General features: G+C 38.6%; 3 protein-coding genes and 1 pseudogene across 14 annotated transcripts; 1 reads left to right on the top strand and 3 right to left on the bottom strand.

The window, feature by feature from the left end:
* Window positions 1-1,335: 1,335 nt before the first annotated feature.
* Window positions 1,336-21,100, top strand: LOC103860936 (putative cysteine-rich receptor-like protein kinase 16). Of its 9 annotated transcripts, XM_033287990.1 has the most exons (10): window positions 18,092-18,125; window positions 18,244-18,440; window positions 18,501-18,954; window positions 19,170-19,301; window positions 19,384-19,425; window positions 19,507-19,628; window positions 19,735-19,945; window positions 20,044-20,281; window positions 20,371-20,524; window positions 20,631-21,100. In XM_033287990.1, the coding sequence occupies exons 1-10, from the start codon at window positions 18,107-18,109 to the stop codon at window positions 20,964-20,966; spliced, it is 1,905 nt and encodes a 634-aa protein (XP_033143881.1). In that variant the 5' UTR covers window positions 18,092-18,106; the 3' UTR covers window positions 20,967-21,100. The 9 variants fall into 9 exon arrangements, with proteins under 9 accessions (XP_033143888.1, XP_033143884.1, XP_033143881.1 ...); XM_033287978.1 differs by having other exon boundaries at window positions 18,244-18,954; XM_033287985.1 differs by lacking the exon at window positions 18,092-18,125 and having other exon boundaries at window positions 18,168-18,440.
* Window positions 3,160-7,040, bottom strand: LOC103860947 (annotated as a pseudogene).
* On the bottom strand, window positions 11,950-15,330 carry LOC103860957 (cysteine-rich receptor-like protein kinase 19). Of its 3 annotated transcripts, XM_009138642.2 has the most exons (7): window positions 14,422-15,285; window positions 14,122-14,259; window positions 13,919-14,040; window positions 13,200-13,410; window positions 12,875-13,112; window positions 12,640-12,793; window positions 12,041-12,554 (listed from the first exon to the last, which is right to left on the bottom strand). In XM_009138642.2, the coding sequence occupies exons 1-7, from the start codon at window positions 15,239-15,241 to the stop codon at window positions 12,240-12,242; spliced, it is 1,998 nt and encodes a 665-aa protein (XP_009136890.1). In that variant the 5' UTR covers window positions 15,242-15,285; the 3' UTR covers window positions 12,041-12,239. The 3 variants fall into 3 exon arrangements, with proteins under 3 accessions (XP_033143795.1, XP_033143796.1, XP_009136890.1); XM_033287904.1 differs by having other exon boundaries at window positions 11,950-12,554; window positions 12,875-13,410; window positions 14,422-15,311; XM_033287905.1 differs by having other exon boundaries at window positions 11,952-12,554; window positions 12,875-13,410; window positions 13,919-14,016; window positions 14,422-15,330.
* LOC103860987 (cysteine-rich receptor-like protein kinase 10) lies at window positions 21,051-23,835 on the bottom strand. Of its 2 annotated transcripts, none has more exons than XM_018652487.2 (7): window positions 22,962-23,835; window positions 22,716-22,853; window positions 22,519-22,634; window positions 22,232-22,442; window positions 21,902-22,139; window positions 21,673-21,823; window positions 21,051-21,594 (listed from the first exon to the last, which is right to left on the bottom strand). In XM_018652487.2, exons 1-7 carry the CDS (start codon window positions 23,779-23,781, stop codon window positions 21,265-21,267), a joined length of 2,004 nt encoding a protein of 667 aa, XP_018508003.1. In that variant the 5' UTR covers window positions 23,782-23,835; the 3' UTR covers window positions 21,051-21,264. The 2 variants fall into 2 exon arrangements, with proteins under 2 accessions (XP_018508003.1, XP_009136929.1); XM_009138681.3 differs by having other exon boundaries at window positions 22,519-22,637; window positions 22,962-23,834.
* Between the last annotated feature and the right edge of the window lie 537 nt (window positions 23,836-24,372).

Genomic DNA, 24,372 nt, shown 5'->3' with positions numbered 1-24,372 from the left:
ACAAGCCATGGCTAGATCCTACTATGCTAGGAGAAGCAAAAGTCTTGGTGGAGATTGAGCTTGATAAGCCTTTTCCTCAAAAAATCGCAGCATGGGATAAGCAAGGGAACTACTCCATGATCGATGTTGAATACACTTGGCTTCCTTCCAAGTGTGAGAAATGTGGTCATCTTGGTCACAAGGCGAAGAGATGTTTGTCCATATCTCAACAAATTACTCCAGCTAAGGATCATGGAACGGTGGTTGTCGATGTTTTGGCATCTCCTACAATTGTTGATGCTCCTTCTCTAATGGAAACTCCTACCACTAATCCGTCGAAGGTTCAGGTATTTTCAGTGCAAAACAATACAATCTCTAATGAGGTTGTTGTCTCAGCTACGAATACTACCATAAGCCAAGGTGGATCTCTGGTCAAAACTGCTGCTAATGAGGATGAGCTAAATCGCTGCCAAGTGGATTCTTTTGTCAACTCTGCTGCGATTGAGGAACTTTCACCAGTAGTCGATCTTAACACAACAGTAGTTTCATCTTCTTCCCCGACAATTGACGTGTTTTCACTAGCGTCAATCACAGAACTTGAGAACATGTGTAACTCTCCTTCAATTATCTGCATCAATGACACAGTTGAGACTCCAACTCCGGAGCCTGCCCAAAAGATATCAACCGCTTCAACTTCTCAAAAAATCTTTACAGGCGCCAGAGATGGTGCTTGTATCTTTGAACCTGATTTAGGTTCTAACAAATTTGCCTCCTTGATTAATGTGGAGGAGGAAGGAGAAGATACAGTGGAATCTGATGAAACAGAGTCAATGGATTACTTGACACCACTTGGGAAAAGAATCCTTCGAGAAAGGCCGGTTAAACCAAGTACAAAGGCTAGGGAGATGCATTTTCAACCCACAAGCCGTGGACGGGGTAATCGGGGTCGTGGGAACCGTGGTAGACGTAGCTAGATTTTCTAGTTATGATCGTTTTACTCAATAGGAAAGTGTTCTCCTATTGTTGTTATGGTTCATTTTATATGCTCCATTAATTCTGTAATCGGTTACCAAAAAACTACATGACTTCGGTCATGTCCAAAATAAATAAAAAAAAAAAAAAAAAAAAAAAAAAAAAAAAAACATTGTGCTGGATAAAAAAAAAAAATAATAAAAAAAAAAAAAAAAAAAAAAAAAAAAAAAAAAAAAACTATTGTGGCAATTGTAATTGTTCCTATAATATTGCTTGCTCTAGCATTTGCCATTTGGAGGAGGATAAAAGCGTATAAAACATTTACGACTGAAAGTGAGTTTACGATCGTGTTTTGGTTCAAAACATAAGTAGATTCAATAAGTTTTTATATATCTTTATATGTTCTTCTCAGACGGTTATTTCTCGTCTGCAAAGAGATTAAAGAAGACTTATGATACTGCACCGCTAGATAACGGTAAAGCCATACGAATTTGATATAGAAATGTAATGACTCTTGGAAACTCTCCAGTAATATATAATACCATGTGCAACTTCGTTTAGCAGTTGGGGATGATATTTCAACTTCAGGTTCCCTTCAATTCGATTTTAAATGTATCGAAGCTGCAACAAGTAAGTTTCGTAATACTAACAAGCTTGGCCATGGTGGATTTGGTGAAGTTTACAAGGTATAGTGTTTGTCTCAAGTATTTAACTTATTTGTGATAGAAACTTGACGAGAAAGCAAATACATATAATCTGATAAATTATGTGACGTGCAGGGGACGTTTCCGAATGGAACAGAGATTGCTGTGAAGAGACTATCTAAAACTTCAGGACAAGGTGAAAGAGAATTCAAGAACGAGGTTCTTCTTGTAGCTAAACTTCAACATAGAAATCTTGTTAGGCTTCTTGGGTTTTGTGTCCAAGGAGAGGAAAAGATACTAGTCTATGAGTTTTTGCCCAACAAGAGTCTTAACTACTTCCTCTTTGGTGGTAAGAAAAACAATAAGTTTAATTATCTGAAACCTTAGTTCTTGATCTCATAGGTTAACGAGTCGATGTCTGAGATGTGCAGACTCAACAAAGAGGAGCCAATTGGATTGGACAAGACGATACAAGATCATTGGAGGTATCACTCGAGGGATTTTGTATCTTCATCAAGATTCGCGACTGACAATCATACACCGTGATCTCAAAGCCAGCAATATTTTATTAGATGAGGATATGAACCCGAAAATTGCGGATTTTGGTATGGCTAGGAATTTTAGAATGGACCAAACGGAAGATAACACAGGAAGAGTAGTTGGAACATTGTAAGTAATTGTCCTTTTTAGTTATAATTAGTTATAAATAGAAAGTTATGTGACATGTATTTTGCAGCGGTTACATGCCTCCCGAGTATGTGACAAGTGGACAGTTCTCCACAAAATCTGATGTGTATAGCTTTGGAGTTTTGGTTTTGGAGATTATTGGTGGAAAAAAGAATAGTAGCTTCAACGAGTCAGACGGCTCAATAAGCAACTTGGTCACATATGTTAGTAAATTTCCACACTACAACTTTGTTACTTCTTTTAGGAATGATCATTGCTCTGAACTTTAGTTTCTTGGAAAACGAATAAACAGGTATGGAGGCTTTGGAACAATGATTCATTGCTGGAACTTGTAGATCCGGTCATAGGAGATAACTATGATAAGTATGAAGTCATCAGATGCGTCCATATTGGGTTATTATGCGTTCAAGAAAATCCAACAGATCGTCCGACCATGTTGACAATATTTCAGATGCTTACTAATACTTCAGTTACTCTGCCTGTGCCTGAACCTCCGGGATTTTTCTTCAGGGCCAGATCAGAGAACATCCCATTAGCTGAGAGCTTTCAGCCAGGTCCGTCCACTAGCATGTCCATTGCTTGTTCTGTAAATGATGTATCAATCACGTGTGTTAGTCCTCGTTGAAGGCCAGGCTATTTTTTTGAAAGGACTTAAACAAACGAAGAGCTCTATGATAATTTCTTCTTGTTGATAGTCTTAACTGCTATCCTAATCTCAGAAGAACTGTATCAGTAACTTACAAATCAAAGCATGCACACTTAGAGAAACAATGTTTTTGTAGGGAAACAGTGTTTTTTTTTGTAACACTTAGAGAAACAATGTTTAACTGGACATTTTACCAGTCATATATCAATGCTTCGAAAAAGAAAATCGATCTCCTTATGAACTGAAAATGATTCGAGTATACCGAAGATCATCATGTCTCTAAATCTTATACGTAACAGTCTACAATCATATTATATCACATCATTTTTTTATTTTTGAATAGATTTGTATTCAACGAGGAGCAACTTGAGTAATGGAAGCCTCGTCTACAGAACACGTGACAACCGCATCCATAGACAGATCAACTCCTACTTGTTCATGCTTACTTCTAAAGAAAAATCCAGGTGGACGAGGCAAAGTGAGAGCGATGGAGCTAGTAGTGAGCATTTGGACGATATCTGACATGGTTGGACGATCTTCAGCTTCTTCCTGAACACATAATAAAGCGATATGGATGCATCTCGTAACTTCTTCTTTTTGATAACTATCTCGAAATGATGCATCCATGAGCTCTAATTGCGATCCATTGCTCCATAGTCTCCATGCCTATTAAAGATTTTAATTTTAATAATTAAAACGTTGGTCATTGTTTAAAGCAAAATATTTAAATAGAAATATGAAGGTGTATACTCACATATGTAACCAAATTGCCAGTACTACCATGTATTTGATAGAGACTACTGTTCTTTTTGCCACTTATAATCTCAAGAACTAAGACCCCCATACTATACACATCTGATTTCATGGAGAATTAGCCGTACATCGCATATTCGGGAGACATGTAACCACTGCCAATATTCTTGAAATGTTAATTAATAAAAGTATATTATTACTGTCTACATAGTCATATAGTGAAACAGAAAAGCTTACTAGGTTCCGACTATTCTTTTCGTATTGGCTTCCGTTTGGTCCATTCCAAAAATTCTTGCCATTCCAAAATCTGCCACTTTTGGGTTCATATCAGCGTCCAGTAAGATGTTACCAGCTTTGAGGTCACGATGTATGATTGTGAGTCGTGAATCTTGATGAAGATAAAGAATCCCTCTAGCAATTCCTTTAATGATCTTGTACCGTATTGTCCAGTCCAGCTGGTTCTGCATCGTAGCGTCTGCACATGCATAATTATTTGTTTATAAATGGCATGACATCTAAAAATGATATCTTAGGCTGGGTATTGAACTCAACTTACCAAAAAGGAAGTAATCAAGGCTTTTGTTGGGCACAAACTCATAGATAAGTATCTTCTCTTCTCCTGTCAAACAAAAACCAAGCAGCCTTACCAAATTTCTATGCTGAAGCTTTGCCACAACAACAACTTCATTCTCAAACTCTCTTTCACCTTGTCCTGATGTCTTTGATAGCCTCTTCACCGCAACTTGTATACCACTAGGAAATGTACCCTATAATCAATGATAAGTTGTTTTAGAAAGAATCAGTCAGTTTGGGAATTACCGGTAAGATTAATGAAGAAGTTCATACAGAAGTGTTTATTCCAAATGGAGGAATGTAATCAAGGCTAAGTAGAGTTTTTTTTTTCTATTCTGCAACTCTGTTGAGTTGGGAACGAGAATGAGTTTTGTGTGTGAGGGTATGGCCATTATCGTACTTACTTCCATACATTTTAATATGCTCAAAGTACCGTGCGAGTAATGTGATTAAACAGAGGAAAAATAGAGTACTCTGATGGAGTTGGTTTACATGTAAGTACTTTGTCAAACAACTCTGCCTTCTTTCGCTTTTCACTTTCAAGATTTACATCATTTAACAACTCTAAACCTACTTTATCTTAATGTGTTATGAAAATTTATGCTAGTACATAATCAACTACATTGGAAGCTATATGCAATGGTAATAATAATAATTAATACCTTGTAGACTTGCCCAAATCCACCTTGACCAAGTTTGTTAGTTTCAGAAAACTTATCAGTTGCTGCCTCAATTGCCTTAAAATCAAACTGAAGTGACCCTGCAGTTGTAATATATTCCCCAGCTGTCAAAACATTTAACATCTGGATCACAACAGAATAATCATTCGACCTGAGAATGCATATACTTTATCAGTTCAATCTTTTACCTTCAGCAAGTGGTTCCGTCTCATAAGTTCTCTTTTTCTTTTTAGCCCAAAAAATAAAAACAGCTACGAGAAGAAGAAAAATAACTGTGATAGGAACAAGAACAGCGATGATTGTGACATGTGAACCCCTACCTTTTCCTGTATTCAATGAAATACATATGGTTATTATATTGCGTCTTGTAAACTCATGTTATAGCAAATCTTGAGTATCTCACAAGAAAATTTGGGATGAAACATGTAATCAAAGAGAAGTGAATATTCAGACCATGTCTTTGGGAAGACCGTGGAGGAGCTGAATCCAACTGAGGTTGAGGAGGTTGAGGTTCTCCTGTGGCGGTTTCTCCATAGAATTGGTAGACCTCATACCTTGAGTTACAACTGGGCATAAGAAGTCTTCCCCCAAGTTTGTCAGTGGGTAATGAACGGATAGTCTGTTGTAGACAATTAAAACAATCCTCACTCGTCAAATCGGGTATGCACTGAACCATTCCATAAAGTGTCCGAGACGATGTGAAGTTGGACTGGCTAACCGCAAACTTTCTTGAACTATTAACAGCCTCGTTTACACACTTGTTCATCAAAGAGAACACTACATCACGAAACCCATCAGACTGGTTTAGTGGAACAAATTGAGTATTCCACATGAGTATTCCGTTTGTTCCATTTTGGAATGAAGATTCCAAGAAAATATTCCGGTCAGCGTACCGAAGCATGCACTCGTCGTACCATATCAACCCAACCTTCTCCTCTGGACATTGTTTCAGAGTGTCGCTGGCAGCAAAGACGACACAATTACCGCAGACTTCCGGCCGGAGATCTCCCTGGCAAAGGAAAAGGCCGAACACCAAGTCAGGGCTTTGACCTGCCGCTGTGCTGTAAAATCCGGTAGTGGAGGAAGAACGACTGTTGGAAGAAAGAGACGACAAAAGAGTTCTAAGATTGTAAGAGTATGTACTGTTTTTGGAGTAAGTTGTCGTGTTTGGACAAACATGGTATATGTAATTAGGGTCTTGTTGCTGTGCATAAGATCTTGAGCTTGCAAGTAAGACGAGGAGGAAGATGGAACAAAAAGCAGACAACATTATCTCTTAATTCTTTGATAAATGCGATGGAAACCAAGCATGTTAAGAGAATACAATTTCTTACAATTCAACGTCATCTTCTTATAGGCGGGTATCGTCAATAATAACAATAACCGATCCATCATATTTGACTCTTTCTTCACCCTGTTGCTGCCTCATCATCCACTGATAAACTAGAGACTGACACGTCATCTCTTCCGTATTTCCTTTTCTCACATGAGACAGCGTAATGGGTTTACACGGGTTGATTAGGCCATTACAAGAAAAAAAAACATTATTTCATATTTTAAACCTAAGTTTACACTTCACCTTCAAAGGCCCAACAAGAATTTTATCCAAAGACCAGACCACCATTGTAACGCGTATTCTTCGTTCCTCTTACGCACATTTTCACACATCACAATCATCACCCACCTCAAGTTGTGTGGCACTGACTTCAACTGCGACAATAAGCTAATGGCTGATATCAAACTGCGAGATGAAAGAGACAAACAAAAAAGCTTGAATCTTTTTGTCCGACAATGGATTTGATCGGGGGAATCGACAAATGGGCTGAGTGTTTGTCCCGAACTTGGGATTTCTCTGAAAATATACTGCTCTGGATATCTCGAGAACGAATATCAAATCAATCATCAAAAGCTTAGCCTCTCTAATGAATCAGCTTTCCACGGTTGTTTCGCTTCCTTGAAAGACAAGAAAATAGAATGTCTCAAATACATTCTTTGTGCTATAATCAATAATATAAGCAAAAAAGGGGAAGTTGGTTTTCAAAACACATGCAACATAAATGAGGAGCTATGTAATTGCAACATGACAAAAGACTTAAGAAATCATACCAGTGCTGGATTGATGTTGTGAGAGCGTAGATACTCTTTACATTTGTTTCAATGTTAGAAAACAAGTATGTAAACAAGTTTATTTCCTTTTGAATCAAATTTAACATTTTACTAGATTCTGACCCGCCCTTCCGAAGGGCGGGTATACTTTTTGTTTTTATTTTTTTAAAGAAATTTAATTTTTATATTTTTTTTGTCATCATATTTATGTTATTCTTTATAATCATATTTGTGCATAAATTTTAATCAAAAAATATTATATAAAATAATAGCAACTTAAAAATTGACCCGGCATACTCTATTTTCTTTATAATCATATGTATGTATACCTTTTTTTTGTAATCATATTTATTTATTCTAGATTTTTACCCGCACGTATAATGTTACTTTATAATTTCTTTATTTTTTGTAAATATGTAACATTTTTTATATGTTAAAAAAAATCTTTGTGTATAATATTTTTAAAAATTATTAGTATTAAAACAGTCCTAATATATTAAAATATTCTTAAAATGATTTAAGTATCTGCATTGGAGATGAATCTAAACCTGTATAATAATGACCTATCAAATGCTTCAAATAATTTATGAGATTGTTATCGAAAGTTTTTAAAAACAAAAAAGAGATGCATCTTATCATATAAATCTAAACCGTCAGAAGTCGATTAATATACGTAGGTGATAGAACCTGGGTCCCACCACTATTAGAATTTTTGTGAAAAATAAAAGGAATACGGTTATACACTTATACCCAAATTTTTAGATGCAGTAATATTATTAAATTGGACACAACATATATCAATGGGTCATGATCCTAATTTAATAGTATTGATTACAAAAATAAATAACAATAACATCTTCTTAATAAGCTTAAATGCCATCCAAAACTCAGAAGGAACTGTATAAGTAATCTTACAAATCAAAGCAACCACATTCGTTGCTTGACGTTCACGCATTAGTCCTTGTTAGTCTTTTGCGGGCAAACAATGACGAGAATTTTCAAAATTTAAATGTTGTATTAGAACATTTAATATACAATTTTGAAAGAATAAAATGTAAAGAAGAAAATTCAAAGTCTTCATTTACTTGTTCACAAATCTCCTATATATTAATTGAGAATCTTTGTAAAAAATGTAACCTCAAGTTTGTACTAATTTACTTGATTAGGTGGCAATCCCTTAATCTTTTTATTGCTTTTTTTTTTGAACACAACTTGTTTTCATTAATCATTATAACTAGAGGGAATTAAACTTCCTCTTTGATTAAAAAGATAAACAATAACATAAGCTAAATGAGATAAATCTTCATAAAAAGTTGACAGCGAATTCGAGACGAAGCTTGAATGCGTCGATAAAACCTTCGCGATCAGCTGAAAGATAGTCACATAATGTGACGTTGAAAGCCAGCTCTCACCTACGAGAAACCCAAAAGTAATCTCGGTTGCCTCTTCAGGTCCCGTAGAGACCGCTACACAAGAAGACAGACTGGTAGAGAAACTAAAGCCAGAACTCAGCAATAGAACCGAGAAAGTATATCCTTTCATTGAAAGAAGGTATGAGATCCACTCCTTATGAGAGGAGGGTAGAACAAGCAACCAAGATGTTCCCGATGAATCCAACGGAAAACTCTTCATAACTAAAAGATATATCATTATGCGCAATTCAAAGGGACCAATGAATCCACCGGAAATCCTTTGCGACTTAGCCAAAATCAATGAAACCATGTCCATTTCTGAACTGTGTTTACCTGAGCTAAGCCGTGAGCTGATAATATCAGCAGTAATCATAGTGAGCCTGGCCCAAAAAGTTATCATTAGCAACCCAAAGACAAGCCAACGAACGGTTGTATGCGGTTGTAGAAAGTCGCCGGCGGTATCCAAACGGCCAACGATTGAGAACGGGGGAGCATCAGGCGGTGAACCGGAGCAGTCAGCACATCTGGCGGGACAGGTCGGAGATAGGTTAAGTACTTCGCCACAGTGGCGGGTCTCGTCGATAGCACATGTCTTCGCAGCACCAGTGGAGAAATGAAATGGAAAAGGTTTGGATGGAAGAGGAGGCGGTTTCCGGCGAGGATCTACGAACACAGAGCCTTGAGTTACAGATCTGGCGCACCAGAAGTAGGAGCCACAGCACCAAGGAACACGCAGAACGGAGGAGCAGCGGCAAGGAATACGAGGAGCGGAGGACCCGCTTGACATTGCTTTCCGAGAATCCCCAGATAAGCGGACAGCATAAGAGACGGTGGACTTCCGGAGCACGCTTGAACCCAAACAATTTGAAACAGTAGCAGTAATGGTGGAGACGAACAACGCGGCAGTCGCGTCGGAGACGAACGGAGCAGCAGTCGCGGCAGAGATGAACGGAACAGCAGCAGCGATGGAAAGAGAAGCATACTTGAAACGGGGCATCAAGGGAGACGGACGAAGACGACGCCGGCGAGCTAGGTCGCTGCCGGCGTCGACGAAACTAAGAAGAAACGGCGCCTCGATTTCCGTGGCAGGGAGAGACGAGCTAGGGCGAACTGTGTAATAATATCTTTTTATTGCTTATGTGGCATCATTAGAAAGAGTTTAAGCAAACATTAGTGTAAAATTATTAACCCCTAGCAAAATCCATATTCGGACCAACTAATTTAAGAATGATGTTGTGCTCGTAACTAAAAACATACTATACGAAAGTTTTTTTTTTTTGGAACACACTTACTTTCATTAAAAATTCAATCTTCTTCCATACAACAAAAAGAGGGAATCATCCATTCTCTTTGTCCATAAACATAAAATGCAATAAATAAATAAGCTAAACGAGATAAGTCTTCAACCGAAGATGACAGCGAATTCGAAACGATGCTTGAATGCGTCGGGGAAGTTTTCACGATAAAGTCGGATAGCTTAGAGATAGTCACAAGTGACGCTGAAAGACAGTTCTCACCAACAAGAAAAACCGAAGTAGTCTTGATTACACTTTCAGGCCCCGTACAGACCGCTCCACAAGGTAACAAACCGGTGAGTAAACTGAAACTAAAGCTCGAAAAAGAATCCGAGAAATTTGCTCCATTCATAAAAAGGAGATATGGTAGTGAAATACTCTCCGCAACAGAGGGAGAGATAGAAGTTGTGCGTAGACAACATGCCTTTACTACTTTTGATGGCTCAGAGCTGGACGCCGGAGTGGATTCCCACCTACATCGGACATCAGATTCACAAACAGATGAAGACATGGTTGTAAAGTTGTCAAGGATGGTATAAGTTTGCCAAACAAACTCGGATCTGGTCGGAGGATGCTACGGATCTGGCGCTGGAACTGGAGGGAAGCAAAACCCGAGAAGATTTTGGACTCAGCTTTTCCTTGTTGAAGAAAGGGAGAGCACAAGTGATGAACATGATGCTCCATGGCAGATTGAAGAGCTTGGACAAAGCCTTCCGTGTGACTTGTCCGTCAGCGGTAACACATGGGTTCAACGGAGATTACCCCCCATAAACAAAGCACAGCAGCGGTGGGAGAGTCCTCCAGACTCATTGCTGGTGAACAGAACAAACGAGAGGGAAGAGACACCAAGAGGACGAGAACCAGATCGATGGTTCTCGTCGCGTGCTTCGTCGGGATCTCCTTCCTTCACAGAACATGAAGAGAAACAAAGCAGAGCAAAAACAAAGGACAAGCAGTAGCGTGAAGAGCAGAGAGCAGAGAAGAGATGGTGGCCAGCGCCGGCGATAAAGAGCCTCACCGGCGCCTGAGATCGTGAATCGCAAGGTCTCCTCGATGTTCGTGTCTGAGAGAGCTACTATACGAAAGTTTATTAAAACAAACCTAAGCATTTCAATAAAATGCACATAGACTATTTAGATGTAATATTCAAGTGTTGTTACCTGTTATACAATTGCACATTGATGAACGAGAAAGTTTGAGTGTGTATCTTTGGGATGAGTACCAAAAGAACCTGTAATAGGTTGTGGATCCTCGATACTGCCACCATTGTTTGATGATGCTCTGCCGCGGCCTCTTTGATTGATCTATTGGTTTGACCTTCCCTTAAGCCGATCACCCCACCACTTAGGGTAACCTATGACGACGAAGCAGTTATCAGATGAATGCCCTCCACGATTACAGTGCCTACATGGGCCCTGTCTTTCTCGATCCTCTGTTTTGTAACGAAGTCGCGTCTGAGCTGCAAACGCCGTGATCTCTGGATTATCTTCGACAATATGTCGATTGTTAAAGACATCTTTTTCTTGTCTGAGGATATTGTAGACTTCTTCGAGACTTGGCAGAGGTACCTGAGAAGTCAAGCTTGATCGAATCGTATGAAAGTGTGTATCATCAAGACCGTACAAAAACTGATGAACCATGTCATTACACTGGCAGCGACCTCATGTACATGTGCGAAGTGGTCTGTAGTTGTTTATGTTGTCCCAAATCTTGTTGAGCTTCCCATAATATGCCTCCACCAGACATACCACTCTGTTTGCAGGTTGCTAAGTCAGCCTTCATCTTCTGATTCCTCGGCCCATTAGATACCGAGAACATCTTCCTTATATGTTCCCATAGTTCTATCGCTACATCACGGTGCGATATGTTTGTCAACAAATCTGGATGAATCGTCATCTTCATCCATGAAACGATCAAAGCGTTAATAGTCCACCAATCCTCCATCCAGGAACCCGAACTTCTTTCTTAAACGAAGAGCTGTGCGAAAACCACAAGCCCACTCATCATAGTTGTTGCTCTTCAGAATCAGATGGGAGATCACAGCTCCTGAGTTATCTGCTGCAGTCAAATCATATGGAGAGATCGTTCTCCTCACTTCAGTTGCGACCCGGTTTCCTGTTTCCGCCATTCTTGTAAGAGATTTGTTTAGTGAAAGACTTGGTCAGGCTCTGATACCATGACAAGCCAAGAGAGAAGCCATAATAGGGTAAAAGGTTTTCTGTATTATTCCATATGACGACTACAAGTATATATATGAGTGCTTAACCTACTTTCCTAAAGTGCTGGAATACAGTAATTACAACAGATATAGCGTATATCACGACATTATACCCAAGATCGTCACTTAAAAGGTAGACTACAAAAGGTCTTGAATACCTCATAGGAAAAAAAACAAGGTCCGGATGAAATATTCATGAGTCTCTAAATCTTATACGTAACAGTCTTCAATCCTTATTTCAAATCAATTTTTTTATTTATGAATAGTTTTGTTTTCAACGAGGAGCTACTTGAGTAATAGAAGCCCCGTCCACAGAACCCATGGCAAACGTGTCAATACTAGGATCCACTCTGACTTGTTCATGCTTACTTCGGAAGAACAATCCAGGTGGTCGAGGCAAAGTGAGAGCGATGGAGCTAGAAGTGAGCAACTGGACGATCTCTGGCATGGTTGGACGATCTTCAGCTTCTCCCTGAACACATAGTAAAGCGATATGAATGCATCTCGTAACTTCGTCTGTTTGATAATTATCTCGAAAGGATGCATCCATGAGCTCTAATGGCGATCCATTGCTCCATAGACTCCATGTCTATTAAAGATTTTAATAACCAAAACGTTGGTCACTGTTAAATAAAGCAAAATAAGTAAATGAAAGTATTAAGGTGTATACTCACATATGTAACTAAATTGCCAGCTGTACCATCCATTTGATAGAGACTGTTGTTCTTTTTACCACTTATAATCTCAAGAACTAAGACTCCAAAACTGTACACATCTGATTTCATGGAGAATTGGCCGTACATTGCATATTCCGGAGACATATAACCACTGCCGATATTCTTGAAATGTTAAGTTAATAAAAGCATTATTACTGTCTACATAGGCATATAATGGAACAGTAAAGCTTACTAGGTTCCGACTATTCTTTTCGTATTGGCTTCCGTTTGGTCCATTCCAAAAATTCTTGCCATTCCAAAATCTGCAACTTTCGGGTTCATATCAGCGTCCAGTAAGATGTTACCGGCTTTGAGATCACGATGAATGATTGTGAGTCGTGAATCTTGATGAAGATATATAATCCCTCTAGCAATTCCTTTAATGATCTTGTACCGTATTTTCCAGTCCAGCTGGTTCTGCATCGTCGAGTCTGCACATGCATATTTTAATATATATTTTTCTAAACGGCATGAAATCTGCAAATGATATATTAGGTTAGGTATTGAACTCAGCTTACCAAAAAGGAAGTAATCAAGGCTTTTGTTGGGCACAAACTCATAGATAAGTATCTTTTCTTCCCCTTCCAAACAAAAACCAAGTAGTCTTACCAAATTTCTATGCTGAAGTTTTGCCACAACAACAACTTCGTTCTCGAACTCTCTTTCACCTTGTCCTGATGTTTTAGATAACCTCTTCACCGCAACTTGTATTCCACTAGGAAAGGTGCCCTATAAGCAATAATAAGTTGTTTTACAAAGAATAAGTCAGTGTGGGAATTATCAGTAATGAAGAAGTCCAAATGGAGAAATGTAATTAAAGATAAGTACAGTTCTTTCTATTCTGCAGCTTTGTTGAGTTGGAAATTGTGTGTGATGGTGTGGCGATTATAGAAAAATTCTTTAAGTGAGTAGGTTATCCTACTTACTACCACACATCTTAAATGCTCAAAAATACATGCGAGTAATATGATTAAACAGAGGAAAAACAGAGTACACTGATGGAGTTGCCGAGTTGAATTACATGTAAGTACTTTGTCAAACAACTAAGCCTTCTTTCGCTTTCCACTATAAAGATTTACATCATTTGATATTGAGAGAAGTTGAAGCTTTTGACAAAGGTTACACAATTTAGAACATGTTCAAGTTTCTATAACTCTAAACCTACTTTATATTAATGTGTTATGAAATTTATTTTATTATAATCAATTACATCTGAAGCCCTATGCAATGGTAATACCTTGTAGACTTGCCCAAATCCACCTTGACCAAGTTTGTTAGTTTCAGAAAAATTATCAGTTGCTGCCTCAATTGCCTTAAAATCAAACTGAAGTGACCCTGCAGTTGTAATATCGTCCCTATCTGTCAAAACATTTAACATCTGGATCACAACAGAATAATCATTCAACCTGAGAATGCATAGTTTATCATTTCACTTTTTACCTTCAGCAAGTGGTTCCGTCTCATAAGTTCTCCTTTTCTTTTTAGCCCAGAAAATGAAAACAGCTACGAGAAGAACAAAAATGACTGTGATTGGAACAACAACAGCGATTGCTATGACAGATGAGTTTCTGCCTTTTCCTGTATTCACAAAAAAAAAAAAGAAAAAAAGAAAAAGAAAACATATGATTATGACAAAAGAGTCAGATTACATATGAACGCTTGTTCTAGCATGCAAGTCTTGAATCTCTCACAAGAAAAGTTGTGTTGAAACAGTAATCAAAGGGAAGTGAATATTCAGACCAGCTTCTTGGGAAGGCGGTGGAGGAGCTGAATCCAACTGAGGCTGAGGAGGTTGAGGTATTGCTGTGGCAGTTTCTTCGAAGAATTTGTAGAGCTCGTACCTTGAGTTACAACTCGGCATAAGAAGTCTTCCCCCAATTTGGGCTGTGGGTAATGAACTGATGGTCCGTTGTAGACAATTAAAACAATCACCACTCGTCAAATCGGGTGTGCACTGAGCCAGCCCATAAAGTGTCTCAACCGATGTGAAGTTGGACTTGCTAACCGCAAACCTTTTTGAACTATTAACAGCCTCGTTTGCACACTTGTTCATCAGAGAGAACACTTCATCACGAAACCGTTCTGATTGGTTTTTTGGAACATCTCGAGTGTTCCACATGAGTATTCCGTTTGTTCCATTTTGGAGTGAAGATTCCAAGAAAATATTCCGGTCAGAGTATCGAAGCATGCACTGGTCGTACCATATCAACCCAATCTTCTCCTCTGGACATTTTTTGAGAGTGTCGCTGGCAGCAAAGACGACACAATTACCGCAGACTTCTGGCGGGAGATCCCCCCGGCAAAGGAAAAGGCCGAACACCAAGTCAGGGCTTTGACCTGCCGCTGTGCTGTAAAATCCGGTAGAGGAAGAACGGCTGTTGGAAGAAAGAGAGGACAAAAGAGTTCTAATGTTGGAAGAGTATGTGCTGTTTCGGGAGTAAGTTGTCGTGTTTGGACAAAGATGGTATATGTAAGTAGGGTCTGGTTGCTGTGCATAAGATCTTAAGCTCGCAAGTAAGGCAATGAAGAAAACAGAACAAAAGGAGGCACAAGCAGACATATCTCCAGTTCGTTCTTATTATTTTCCTTCGTGTTTGTTTATTTTTTTCTTCTATTGAGTCTTTAATAAATGTGATAAAAAGCCATTAGCCTTGTTTTTTTGGCTTCAGTGGACTTAGTAAAAATTTCAATAATTTTTTTTTTCAAATTTGGGAACTTTTTTCTATAAATTTAGGGATCTATGTTCATATAATTTTCTTTACAAAAATTTGGGGTTCTAAGTGAATGTTTCATCTAGTTTTATCTAGAAACGGTCATGCCTTCCATTGAGTCTTTAATAAATGTGATGAAATGTTTAGTAAGATTTTAGAGGCCCTAAGTGCTTTAGTAAAAAAATTCATAAAACTTTTTTTTACAAATTTGAAAACTTTTTAAATAAATTTAAAGGCTTACGTTCATATAGTTTTTTTCGAAAAAAATTGAGGACCTAGGCAAATATTTCATCCAGCTTTAAATCAGGACCGGCCCTGCCATTAGCCAAGCCTATACGTTATGTGTAAAAGATGCAATTTCTTACAATTCAATGTTAACTTCTTATTGGCGAGTATCGTCAACGCTTTTTAAAATAATAGTACTAACATATCCAACCAGGGCTGGTCAAGCGTCCAATTATGGGACATTATTATATTTGAGTAGGTAGCCTTATGTACATCATTAATACATGATTTCAATTCCTAATAAGAATTCTTTTTTTGAACACTCAAAGACCTAAGAATAAAATTATATTGTTCAACATGAAAGATTTTTATACCGTTTTCATTCTCTTCTTTTGATTACTGCATCAATCTAGATTGTCTCCAATCTTTATTGAATACTACCTCTCTGTTTCACAAAGATATATTTTTAGTATTTTCACACATATAAAAAAACACATTAAACTACCATAATAAATATATTATTTTCTGTAATTTTCAATAACTTTTAACCAATAGTAATTCAATAACTTTTAACTAATAGTAATTCAATAAAGTCAATTAATTTTTTGAAGTATACAATTTTTTCATAAAAACACAAAAAATACATATTTTTGAAACAAACTTTTTTCTAAAAAATCTATCATCAAAGAACACAGGGAGTACATAAGAAACTCTATAAATTAATAATTTTTATAGTCTGGAGTTGTACCTGTTCAATTTAATTAACATTTTACTAGTGACTTCACGTATCTAAAGCCTTTTAATAATTGCCAACATGATGTATTTTGAGCCTCCAGTATTGACAAATCCAAGAACACAAGCCTATTTAGCTTTGACCCTTCCAATACAAGAAACAAATGATTTTTTTTCAAAAATTGGTTAGAAACAATCTCTTGCCGATCTTATTGGTTATCCTCGTTTCAGTTTTGTTCCCGTGTCTGGACAAATATGCGAGGACAGTGCAGAGACTTTCAGACCCAACTCTACTTACGACTCAAACCGTCTACTCATCCTCTCGTCTCTTGCCTCTAAACGTAACGGCTGGAGATGCCTTTTCCTACAACTCTTTTATTGGACAGGAACCAAACCAAGTCTTCGCAATGGGCTTATGCATCCCCGGATCAGAAACAAAGGATTGCTTCGACTGTATAACCGAAGGAGTTACAGAGCTAATACAGAGTTGTCCCCAAGACTCCCAACCAAACTGAGGCTTATTCATGGCCAGACACCAACACACTCTGCATGGTTCATTACGCAAACCGTTCTTTGGAGAACCATGCAGAGAGTATAAGGAATCAGAATATAATCAATCAAATCACTACAATCTTGGATTGTAATCAATCATCATAACTCTCTAAATATTTTGTTACCTTTTATACTATCATACATTCTGTATAAATGTAAACTCCCTACGTCAATAATAATCATTCAGTCTTCTTACCTTCATATGGTGTCAGAGCTTTGATCCATAATCAAAAACCCTCAAAAAAAAAAAAAAAAATCCGCCATGGCAGCAAACAACAACGCCGCTCCCGTTAACACCGGTGCAAACAACACCACCGACACTCTTGTCACCAACACCAGCACTCTCCTTCATGTCGATATGGCAAACATTGCTAAGCTGAGTGCATCCAACTACATTAACGGCTCCAAGCCAACACCAGATCCAGTCATCACCATTGAAGGCAACACTATTGCAAACCCTTAATACGTGTTTCACACATACCTAAGTATATTGTGGAGAATATTGTCACATGTGAGTAGAACTTAAGTATATCTGTTTTGGTGCCAGCTTGCCATAATGGCATGTTCTTGACTAAATTAAATTTTGTTACCAGGCTTGGAGGGTATGGAGAAGTGGGCCACCCTTAGAACTAGTGGATCAAACCATTGTAGAGAACTTTTAGAGAAAGACAAGAGACATCGACCTGGGTCGTATGTGTTCAGTAATTTCCTGATCAGTTTACATGTTCCTCAACCAACAAGAACGAGATGGCCTTGAGTCTAGCGAGTCTACGATCAACTCCAAAGCCTTTGGAGTATGTGCGCCATTTTTGACTTGAATAGTCATCTGAGTTCTCCAAAACCAAATTTACAAGCATGTTCCTGTATTCCACATTTGGAGTGCAATGCCAAAGAGATAAAAATTGTGAAGAACCTAATGAGTCTTAGTTTTTTGGATTTACTTTGTAGTCATATTCGTCTTCGACAGACTCTCTGCTAGCCATTTCGTTACCATTTTCTTCTTCACTTTCTTCTACAACGTGTTCTTTTCGGAGCCACATGGTTCATTCATGAAATTGCAACATTCTTTTTACAAGTACCAACATGTTGACTACGCATGACTTAAAACAGAATACTAGTCAACTTAATTAGACATTGACCAAGACAAAGGGACATATGCAGTGGGTCAATGACAACTTGGAACGGAAATTTTGATTGACGCAAAGATGTTTTTTGGAGATAAGTGTATGAATATATACACACACACACACACTTGCTTGCTATCCTAACACAAACATCATCTTTATGATCTTCAAAATGAAACTGGAGAATCTATTACTAATCTTATGGTTCTTCCTTGTAGGCTTTCATGTAGCGTGTGCACACAAATGCAGTGAAACCGGTTTTTTCATACCCCATGGTAAGTTTGACACAAACCGTGGCCTCCTCCTCTCTTCTCTCGCTTCTAATGTCTCAGGTCGTGGCTACAATTCTTCCGTTGGACAAGGATCAGACCGCGTGTATGCTGTGGGGATGTGCATCCCAGGTACTGAACCAAATGTTTGCTCAAACTGTATCCACCTTGCTTCTAATGAGTTGATGGAGACATGTCCTAATCAGACGGAAGGTCTCCTCTGGTTCGAGAAGGAGACTCTTTGCATGATACGTTACTCCAACCGTTTGTTTTTTGGAACACTCGAGATGGAACCAAGTTATAAGGTGTACAATACAGCGGCTTTCCAAGTTAACTTGACTGAGTTTGATAATACGTGGGAGGCTTTGATGCTTCGTGTGATCGCTCAAGCTACCTCATCTTCTAACCCTATGTACTATGGTGCCGGCATACAAAAGATAGGGTCATCGCGGAACATCTACGCTTTTGTGCTATGTAGTAAAGATATATCTCCCTGGAACTGCGCCAAGTGTTTAAGACAAAACGTGGATGACTATAGGTCGTGCTGCAGTGGGAAACAAGGTGGCCTTACAATGAGGCTGAGTTGTTTCATGGAATGGGATCTCTATCCATTCTTTGGAGTTTTTCAGAATCAGACCTCGCCAACTACTCATAAAAAAGGTATAACCTCAAAACTACTGTGTCCTGCTCTATTTTTTTTAATGTTTTAGCTAACCATGATTAAAGTTTGTTTGATCTGCTCTGCTGTTGTCCTAACATACGTTTATACTGCCCATTAGTCCCACTCATGAATCTAGTTTGAACCTTACATTATTACCTTTAGTCCCATATGTTCCCTTAACTGCAAGTAACCTATGTGACTTGTGCATGTTCAGATAGCAAAAAGATTTCTACAGGAACTATCGTTGGAATCATTGTTCTTCTCACCTTCATGAGTAGTGTGCTACTTGCACTAGGGCTTGCTCTATGTAGGAGGAGGAAAACGTACCAAGAATTTGCAACTGAAAGTGAGTTGTTCTTCATGATTTGGCACAAAGTGAACATTTATGTCTTCTAGTCTCTTCTCAAACGGTTATATTTCTCTTGCAGGGAGATCAATGACAACTTATGGTACTGAACCACAATATGATGGTAAAAGATTATGTCTCTTTTTGCGAAAACTGTTAAAGTCCCTTGGATACGCTCTTAGCATAACACAACGTATACTTTCAGATGCAGATGATATTACAACTTCAGGTTCACTTCAATTCGATTTTAAAGCAATTGAAGCGGCTACATGTAATTTTCATGAGAGTAACAAGCTAGGTCATGGTGGATTTGGTGAAGTTTACAAGGCATAATGTTCTTAAACTCTCTCAACTAGTAGTTTATGTTATAATCTTAGGTGCATATTAAACAAAAGTAATTCTGATAGTGAGTGAAGATCATATGACTTGACAGGGAACGTTCCCGAATGGAACAGAAGTTGCTGTGAAGAGGCTGTCTAATTCTTCAGGTCAAGGGGAACAAGAGTTTCAGAACGAGGTTCTCCTTGTAGCAAAGCTCCAACATCGAAACCTGGTTAAGCTTCTCGGGTTCTCTGTCGAAAGAGAAGAAAAGATACTCGTCTATGAGTTTGTGCCCAACAAAAGTCTTGATTATTTCCTTTTTGGTTAGAAACATATGATATATATATACACTTCTTTTCTATGAAATCATTAATGTTGATATCAAAGACGTAGACTAATGGTTTATACGTTGCATGTGTAGACCATAGAAAGAGGAGTCAGCTGGATTGGAGAAAAAGGTATAACATTATCGGTGGAATCACTCGTGGGATTCTATATCTTCATCAAGATTCACGGCTAACAATCATACACCGTGACCTTAAAGCTAGTAACATTCTCTTAGATGCTGACATGAACCCAAAAATCTCGGATTTTGGAATGGCAAGAAACTTCAGAGTTGACCAGACTGAAGCCAATACAGGAAGAGTAGTTGGAACATTGTAAATATTTTTCCTTTTAGTTTACACACTGTCTCTCCATTTTTTTTGTTTAGGATAAAACTGAAAGTGATATCTGATGTGTTTTTCAGCGGTTACATGTCTCCAGAGTATGTGGCGAATGGGCAGTTCTCGATGAAATCTGATGTTTATAGTTTTGGAGTATTGACTCTAGAGATTATCGTTGGCAAAAAGAATAGTAGCTTTCACCAGATAGATAATTCAGTAGGGAACTTGGTGACATATGTTAGTACTAAAAAACCACTACAGTCTCAAACTTTCCTACTCTCTTTTAAGTTTTTACTATAATTTTGACTCTGAACAATGAGTTTCTTGACAAATGACTTAACAGGCTTGGAGGCTATGGAACAACGAATCATTGTTGGAACTGATGGACCCGGCCATGGGAGAGAATTATGATAAAGATGAAGTCACTAGATGCATCCATATTGGGTTATTGTGCGTTCAAGAAAATCCTGCAGATCGTCCAACCATGTCCACAGTGTTTCAGATGCTCACTAATACTTCCATTACATTGCCTGTGCCTCAACCACCTGGATTTTTCTTCAGGGTCAGATCTGATCTAAACCCATTAGCCGATAGCTTGGAGTCTGGTCCGTCTAAGTCTACCATGTCTTTTACTTGTTCCATTGATGATGCATCGATCACAAATGTTAATCCTCGTTAAATTTTTTTTTTTTTTTGTTATAATCTAATGCTCACTAGCAAAACATAAGAAGCATAGTAAGTTTCACTTTAATGTTTTTGTAAGTGGTAAACTGTATAATGCTACAGTCCGTTCTACAATTGAAGTTTTTATTACAAGTGACTATTTTTCTTCTAGAAGAAACGTGTAAATAGTATACAACTCATACTATATGCTTGAGGTTACAATAACAATACAAACTATCACACTTATTTTCAACACCAATTGATTTAGAAATCAGGCATGAAGATACTATGTTTGTCTTCAACAGAACTGGTCTTCAACGAGGATATACATCTGTGATCGAGGCATCATCAACAGATCCTGCGAGAGATTGGGTTGTTGTATATTGGGCCGAATCAAGCGGATCTTTTTCTTTTTCCGGTCTACTTGGAAAGTAAAGACCTGGTTGCCTAGGCACAGGTAATGTCACAGTATTACTGGTGAGCATCAGAACGATGGTTGACAAGGTCGGACGCTCTACCGGATCTTCTTGAACACACAAAAGACCGATATGGACACATCGAACAACTTCATTCCTTTGGCAATTATCTACAATAACTGGATCCACCAGGTCTAGTGGTGTCCCATTACTCCAAAGCCTCCACGCCTAGAAAATATTAATCAATCAATCAACACTTGAAACCATGACTAGATAAATATGGAACTTGCTTGGCTCTTCACTTACATATGAGACCAAGTCATGTGCACCATCAGTTTGGTAGAAGCTGCTGTTTTTCTTGCCGCTTATAATCTCAAGAACTAACACTCCGAAGCTATAGACATCAGATTTCATTGAGTATTGACCATGCATTGCATATTCAGGAGACATGTAACCACTGAAATCCACAACAAAAACATTTGTTAGCAAACTAAAGTTAAACAAAATCCAACTTATGAGAAGTAGGAAGACTTACTAGGTGCCAACTATTCTGCTTGTGTTCTCTTGTGTTTGGTCCAATCCAAAGATCCTAGCCATTCCAAAATCGGCAATTTTAGGATTCATATCCCCATCTAAGAGAATGTTACTTGCTTTGAGGTCACGATGTATGATTGTGAGCCGTGAATCTTGATGAAGATATAGAATCCCTCTAGCAACGCCGCCAATAATCTTGTAACGTCGAGACCAATCCAGCTGAGCTTGCTTTGCAGGGTCTGTGCACAACCATATATTACAGTTAACTCTTAACGATTTGCATCCCCAATGTCTCAAGAATCATTGAAACAAAGTGTTAAATATTACTGACCAAAGAGGAAGTAGTCAAGGCTTTTGTTGGGCACATATTCATAGACTAGTACTCTCTCTTCTCCTTCTAAACAAAACCCAAGAAGTCTAACCAGATTCCTATGTTGTAGCTTTGCAACAAGAACAACCTCGTTCTTGAACTCCACGTCACCTTGTCCAGATGACTTTGACAGTTTCTTCACTGCAACTTCAGTCCCATCCAATAATGTACCCTATCATTACCATCAGCATCAATGTGTTGCCACAAATTTTCAAGACAAAACACACAACTTAAGGCAGTAATAGTACCTTGTAAACCTCACCAAATCCACCTTCACCAATCTTATTACTCTCTGCAAAATCAGCAGTTGCAGTTTGAATCGATCTATAATCGAGCTGCAGCGAGTCTGAGGTTGTTATATCATCTCCTGTTGCACAATGAAACCCTTAGAAGCTAAATAAGACACTAATCAAACTCCAAACCCCAAAAAATGTTGATAACTTACCATCAAATGCAGATGTTGTGTGATAAGCCTTCTTTGCCCTCTTTGTAAGGAAACAATAACCAGCTATGAAAAGCAGAAAAGCTACTATAATAGGCACAACAATGGCTACCACAAGCACAGTTGAGTTCCCGCCTTTCCCTGCTTTTCACAAACATCATTTTCTTTAATCAAAAGATCAGACTATGGCAGACGACTAACAAATCAAATGTTCTGTCCAAAAACAGAGAAAGGAAACAGAGGTCTGACCAGGTGGAGGAGGAGCTGGCACAGGAGGAGTAGAAACCGGCGGAGGTGATGGCGGTGGTGGAGGCGTTGGAACGGCGGATTCATTGTAAAACGGGTAAAGCTCGTATCTAGAACTACAGCTCGGCACAATAAGTCTTCCCCCGATCTTGTCCATAGGCAACTGATTGACGATCTGATTCAGACAACGCAAACAGTCTTGACTTATCAGATCAGGAGTGCACTGAACAAGCCCGTACAAAGTCTGGAACGCTGTGAAGTTGCCCTTTCCGGCAGCGACTCTCCGAGGACTGGTGGATGCCACGGTGGCTGCTTGGTTCATGGTGGACAAGACCAAGTCTCTGAACCCAATTTGGTTCGACGTAACGTTCTGAGTGTTAAACAAGATGATGCCTCCGTTGGTGTTAAGCGTCGAGAGAATGTTGCCGTTGGAGTATCTGAGCATACACTCGTCGTAATAGAGCGTCACCTCTCTCTCGTTCGGACACCGGGTTAAGGTGTCGTTGACGGCAAAGGCGACGCAGCTGCGGCAAACTTCCGGCGTGACGTCTCCTCTGCAGAGGAAAAGACCGGTGACTCTGTCGGGGGCTCGTCCTGATGTGGCGTTTTGGAAGCCGGTGGAGTAGGAGGAGTTGGGAGAAGAGAGGGAAGACAAAAGGGTTCTGAGATTGGTGGAGTAAGTGCTGTTGTTTCTGGAGAAAGTTGTGGTGTTTGGACAGATTTGGTATATGTAAGTAGGATCTTGGCCTTGAGCAGAAGCTCTGAAGCTAGTGAGAAAGGAGAAAAGGAAGAGGAAGACGAAAGTGGTGGAAGAAGAAGACATAACTGGAGTTTCTTGATCAAGCTTTGAGATGCTTCGGTAGTATGAAAGCAAATTGATTTTCTTTTTGTTTATATCAAGTGACTGTATATATTAGGACGAAACAGAGGATGGTTTTTGTGGCCAGTGACCAGTGTTACGTAGCGACGATAAGTCAAGGTCAACGTAAACGCGTCTTGTCTTGAATTGTCTTTGCCTCCCCACTTGGGTAGGTAGGTAACTAATTACTAAACAATAATTAACATTCTTTTGGTGAGCGATTGAAGAAAAAACTTTATAAACCTGACAAGACCGTTATCAATTTAAATATTTATTCAAAAAAATAGGTTAAAACTTAAAACCATGACTAGGTCTTTGACATGAGACATTTATGGAACTACGTCATAGCGTTATGGCGGAATGAGATACAATAACAATTGAATTCAGAAAGAGATGTGACAATAAGGCTGGTCCTTCCACGAAAATGAGATGAGCATACGGTGGATAGCGCTATCAGTATTCGCTTAGTTAATGGAGATTGATTAACGTTGTGCAGTGAAGAGATCATAAGCCTATAAATTAGTTTACTCATAAATGCTTGTTAGGTATAGTATA

The sequence above is a fragment of the Brassica rapa genome, chromosome A01 (genome assembly GCF_000309985.2).
Source record: "Brassica rapa cultivar Chiifu-401-42 chromosome A01, CAAS_Brap_v3.01, whole genome shotgun sequence".
NCBI lineage: Eukaryota > Viridiplantae > Streptophyta > Magnoliopsida > Brassicales > Brassicaceae > Brassica > Brassica rapa.
This window is presented reverse-complemented; position numbering and strand designations above follow the sequence as displayed.